The sequence below is a fragment of the Haliotis rufescens genome, unplaced genomic scaffold (assembly GCF_023055435.1).
Source record: "Haliotis rufescens isolate VD_foot unplaced genomic scaffold, xgHalRufe1.0.p SCAF_31, whole genome shotgun sequence".
Lineage (NCBI taxonomy): Eukaryota > Metazoa > Mollusca > Gastropoda > Lepetellida > Haliotidae > Haliotis > Haliotis rufescens.
Genome location: NW_025964013.1, coordinates 2422370 through 2428369, shown reverse-complemented (window position 1 = coordinate 2428369; position 6000 = coordinate 2422370). Strand labels below are relative to the sequence as shown.

Here is a 6000-nt window from a genome sequence, read left to right as displayed (position 1 = left end):
GACAGTAGAGAAGACTAGGGAACACCAGAGAAGACTAGGGAACACCAGAGACGAAAGGGGACAGTAGAGAACAGTAATGAGGTATCGAACATTTGTTTTATCTCGGCTTCCTCTGGTACCAGCAGATAACAGAGCTGTGAAACGGTCCTTAATTTGCAGTATGTGAAAGCCAATGAGTGACAAGAGTATATCTCAATACTAACACCCTTCATTGTGCACGAAATGAGGCAGGCTCCTGTACCGGGTTCATAAAACGGTGCATTCAAACAATTGGATTAATATTAAAAACTACATCATGTGCTTTGTGTATACCACCCATCCTACATCCCATCCCCAGTTATAGATCTAACATTACTGCTGATAACTTCAAACTTATCAATACCTAAGAGCCCAAGAGTTTTGCGCACGTGTTATGACCATTTTACCAGTTTATCATGATTCTGATTGGCCAGTCCGGGGTTTCAAATATCCACCTCTGATTAAAACAGTTGATTTGACGGACGTATCACCGGGGAAATCTATATTTATAGAAAAGTTTCCTTTCTCAATAATTGTAAGTTAGGCATTTTGACTAATGTACTATGAACGGTTACAAAATGCAAAGTTGTGGTTACTGCAATTTTCAAACATTGAGCGACAATCCTTTATGGGGAGAAAAGACAATAGAAATCGATACTGTAATTCAAGTTTTAGGGTCATTGGAGCTTGATATTTAGAGCTGCATGTATTGTCTCTGATGTCATTTCATTTGCATCAAAATGAGAGATGTGACGTCATAATAGTTACGTGCAGTGTAACACAAATCTTGCAAGGCTTGATTTTCAGAGTTGCGCACATCATGGTGACTTACGAAGTCACTGCGGTGCACACTTTAAATGCAGTTTAATAAAGTTGGACAATGTAGAAAAGGTGATGAACACATTCAGCACCACATTTTGTCTGACGTCTGACGTTGGTTAATTAGGATCAATAACACAAAAGTGGTCCCGTTTCATTTTGTCTGACGTCTTACAGCAGTGGTTGGTTAATTAGGATCCATAACACAAAAGTGGCCCCGTTTCATTTTGTCTGACGTCTTACAGCAGTGGTTGGTTAATTAGGATCCATAACACAAAAGTGGTCCCGTTTCATTTTGTCTTAGTGGCATGGACTTCGCATCCTAGCTCCCAATTTCCAAAACACGGTATCTGTACACTGAATGAACTCACACAAAAACAAAACAAACACAAATCTTTTGCAATGGCATTTACAATTTATTGCCCAGACTATTACCGGAGACCTAGATGTAAAGAAAATGTAAATACTTATTTACAGATACATAAACGTTGATAATATATCCTCAGATCAGTTTCGAAATGTGAATCTTGTTCGTGTGATTGTATGTGTTACACGTTTGAAAGCATGGCTATTTATAGTTCTGATACAGCTTAGTTTCATTAGTACCATCGTCAAGGGAAAAACTCCAATTTTTCATAACACCAATTGATCATTCTGTAAAATGTTGTGATGTAAAAATGAGAGGTCTTTCTGGTGCGAGATCTCATTGTCGTCCCGAGGCTGTGTTTGCTGCTCGTGTTGTCCTCCTGTTCCGTATGTACATGGAGAAGACGACCAGGAGTAACAGAAGGGCAGCCACGCACACCACGATTATGGCGGGGAACATCACGGACGACTCTCGAGTACACTCGCAAACCATGCTTCCTGTTGTTAATAATAATAATAATAATAATAATCATCATCATCATCAAGAAGGAGAAGAAGAAGAAGAAGTTCTAGGTGGGTTCGACTAGGCAGCGTTTCCTGGGAGAAGTCCTATTCGCTATCTGGGCAGCGTGTAGAGGGGGCAAGGTCTCTGGGCTGATGATGAGCCTAACCAGCCTGACTGTGCCAGGATCACCTAAACCCTCTCTGCTGCTGCTACTATTATTACTACTACTACCCACCACCACTACTACTACTACTACTACTACAAGTACTACTGAGTTATATGAATGACAAATGGTATTCGTTTTTTATCACATCGGGGCATCCCTTTCAACAGCGGCGGGGACAATTTATATTTCGTGTCAAAATGAAAATTCAGGGCGGGCGTAGAAGGGCAACAAAACAAAAGGACGGCCAACCTTAGAAGAAGCTGGATTGTACCTGTTGCCTCATCAGTGGATCCGTTGAGGAAGTATACAGTAGCTGATGTCGTCTCTTCAAAGGTTCCGTTAAGTGCTTGACGTCGTCTTCTGTTCGCCGCGCCACAAGGGATCTTGAACAGTATATAAGTTGCAATGTCAAATGTTAATACCATAAACTGTACATCAACGTTAAGTTTAAAATTGATGAATATACTTTATCAATTATCATTTCAAAACAGCATTCATCAACGTCCAGGTAGAATGATAGCCACGTCTCCCTGGGCCATGATAAGTTTGTATTCCTTTCCATTGTCTCTTCCCACCCGTTTCACCATCAAGATAAGTTGACATTCCTGTCCATTGTCTCTTCCAACCCGTTTCATCATCACGATAAGTTGACATTCCTGTCCATTATCTCTTCCCACCCGTTTCCTCGTTCAAGATAAGTTAACATTCCTGTCCAATGTCGCTTCCCACCGTTTCCTCATCAGGATAAGTTGACATTCCTGTCCATTGTCGCTTCCCACCCGTTTCCTCATCAGGATAAGTTGACATTCCTGTCCATTGTCTCTTCCCACCCGTTTCCTCATCAGGATAATTTGACATTCCTGTCCATTGTCTCTTCCCACCCGTTTCCTCATCAAGATAAGTAGGCATTCCTGTCCATTGTCGCTTCCCACCTGTTTCCTCGTTCAAGATAAGTTGACATTTCTGTCCATTGTCTATTTCCACCCGTTTCCTCATCAAGATAAGTTGACATTCCTGTCCATTGTCGCTTCCCATCTGTTTCCTCATCAAGATGAGTTGACATTCCTGTCCATTGTCGCTTCCCACCGTTTCCTCATCAGGATAAGTTGACATTCCTGTCCATTGTCGCTTCCCACCCGTTTCCTCATCAGGATAAGTTGACATTCCTGTCCATTGTCGCTTCCCACCCGTTTCCTCATCAGGATAATTTGACATTCCTGTCCATTGTCTCTTCCCACCCGTTTCCTCATCAAGATAAGTAGGCATTCCTGTCCATTGTCGCTTCCCACCTGTTTCCTCGTTCAAGATAAGTTGACATTCCTGTCCATTGTCTCTTCCCACCCGTTTCCTCATCAGGATAATTTGACATTCCTGTCCATTGTTTCTTCCCACCCGTTTCCTCATCAAGATAAGTAGGCATCCCTGTCCATTGTCGCTTCCCACCTGTTTCCTCGTTCAAGATAAGTTGACATTTCTGTCCATTGTCTATTTCCACCCGTTTCCTCATCAAGATAAGTTGACATTCCTGTCCATTGTCGCTTTCCATCTGTTTCCTCATCAAGATGAGTTGACATTCCTGTCCATTGTCGCTTCCCAGCGTTTCCTCATCAGGATAAGTTGACATTCCTGTCCATTGTCGCTTCCCACCTGTTTCCTCGTTCAAGATAAGTTGACATTTCTGTCCATTGTCTATTTCCACCCGTTTCCTCATCAAGATAAGTTGACATTCCTGTCCATTGTCGCTTCCCATCTGTTTCCTCATCAAGAGAAGCTGACATTCCTGTCCATTGTCGCTTCCCACCGTTTCCTCATCAGGATAAGTTGACATTCCTGTCCATTGTCGCTTCCCACCCGTTTCCTCATCAGGATAAGTTGACATTCCTGTCCATTGTCTCTTCCCACCTGTTTCCTCATCAAGATAAGCAGACATTTCTGTCCATTGTCTCTTTCCATCCGTTTCCTTATCAAGATAAGTTGACATTCCTGTCCATTGTCTCTTCCCACCCGTTTCACCATCAAGATAAGTAGGCATTCCTGTCCATTGTCGCTTCCCACCTGTTTCCTCGTTCAAGATAAGTTGATATTCCTGTCCATTGTCTATTCCCACCCGTTTCCTCATCAAGATAAGTTGACATTCCTGTCCATTGTCGCTTCCCATATGTTTCCTCATCAAGAGAAGATGACATTCCTGTCCATTGTCGCTTCCCACCGTTTCCTCATCAGGATAAGTTGACATTCCTGTCCATTGTCGCTTCCCACCTGTTTCCTCATCAAGAGAAGCTGACATTCCTGTCTATTGTCTCTTCCCACCTGTTTCCTCATCAAGATAAGTTGACATTCCTGTCCATTGTCACTTCCCATCTGTTTCCTCAACAAGATAAGTTGACATTCCTGTCCAATGTCACTTCCTACACGTTTCATCATCAAGATAAGTTGACATTCCTCTCCATTGTCGATTCCCACCCGTTTCCTCATCAAGATGAGTTGACATTCCTGTCCATTGTCTCTTCGCACCCGTTTTCTCATCATGTTAATTTGACATTCTTGTCCATTGTCTCTTCCCACCCGTTTCCTCATCATGTTAATTTGACATTCTTGTCCATTGTCTCTTTCCACCTGGTTCCTTATCAAAACAAGCTGACATTCCTGTCTATTGTCTCTTCCCACCGTTTCCTCATCAAAATAAGTTGACATTCCTGTCCATTGTCTCTTTCCACCTGGTTCCTCATCAAAACAAGCTGACATTCCTGTCCATTGTCTCTTTCCACTTGGTTCCTCATCAAAATAAGTTGACATTCCTTTCCATTATCTCTTCCCACCCGTTTCACCATCAAGATAAGTTGACATTCCTGTCCATTGTCTCTTCCAACCCGTTTCATCATCACGATAAGTTGACATTCCTGTCCATTATCTCTTCCCACCCGTTTCCTCGTTCAAGATAAGTTAACATTCCTGTCCAATGTCGCTTCCCACCGTTTCCTCATCAGGATAAGTTGACATTCCTGTCAATTGTCGCTTCCCACCCGTTTCCTCATCAGGATAAGTTGACATTCCTGTCCATTGTCTCTTCCCACCCGTTTCCTCATCAGGATAATTTGACATTCCTGTCCATTGTCTCTTCCCACCCGTTTCCTCATCAAGATAAGTAGGCATTCCTGTCCATTGTCGCTTCCCACCTGTTTCTTCGTTCAAGATAAGTTGACATTTCTGTCCATTGTCTATTTCCACCCGTTTCCTCATCAAGATAAGTTGACATTCCTGTCCATTGTCGCTTCCCATCTGTTTCCTCATCAAGATGAGTTGACATTCCTGTCCATTGTCGCTTCCCACCGTTTCCTCATCAGGATAAGTTGACATTCCTGTCCATTGTCGCTTCCCACCCGTTTCCTCATCAGGATAAGTTGACATTCCTGTCCATTGTCTCTTCCCACCCGTTTCCTCATCAGGATAATTTGACATTCCTGTCCATTGTCTCTTCCCACCCGTTTCCTCATCAAGATAAGTAGGCATTCCTGTCCATTGTCGCTTCCCACCTGTTTCCTCGTTCAAGATAAGTTGACATTTCTGTCCATTGTCTATTTCCACCCGTTTCCTCATCAAGATAAGTTGACATTCCTGTCCATTGTCGCTTCCCATCTGTTTCCTCATCAAGATGAGTTGACATTCCTGTCCATTGTCGCTTCCCACCGTTTCCTCATCAGGATAAGTTGACATTCCTGTCCATTGTCGCTTCCCACCTGTTTCCTCGTTCAAGATAAGTTGACATTTCTGTCCATTGTCTATTTCCACCCGTTTCCTCATCAAGATAAGTTGACATTCCTGTCCATTGTCGCTTCCCATCTGTTTCCTCATCAAGAGAAGCTGACATTCCTGTCCATTGTCGCTTCCCACCGTTTCCTCATCAGGATAAGTTGACATTCCTGTCCATTGTCGCCTTCCACCCGTTTCCTCATCAGGATAAGTTGACATTCCTGTCCATTGTCTCTTCCCACCTGGTTCCTCATCAAAACAAGCTGACATTCCTGTCCATTGTCTCTTTCCACCTGGTTCCTCATCAAAATAAGTTGACATTCCTTTCCATTGTCTCTTCCCACCCGTTTCACCATCAAGAAAAGTTGACATTCCT

At 43.0% G+C, this 6000-nt stretch overlaps 1 protein-coding gene across 1 annotated transcript in view; it reads right to left on the bottom strand.

Moving 5' to 3' along the window:
• Window positions 1-1228: 1228 nt before the first annotated feature.
• The window catches only part of LOC124136773, a 67260-nt gene continuing 62488 nt past the window's right edge, over window positions 1229-6000 (bottom strand). Inside the window, exons 22-23 of the mRNA XM_048380528.1 lie at window positions 2146-2257; window positions 1229-1701 (exon numbers count right to left, since the gene is read on the bottom strand). Of these exons, the coding sequence (XP_048236485.1) occupies window positions 1541-1701; window positions 2146-2257 (273 nt within the window). The 3' untranslated portion in view covers window positions 1229-1540. The remainder of the gene's footprint in view (window positions 1702-2145; window positions 2258-6000) is intronic.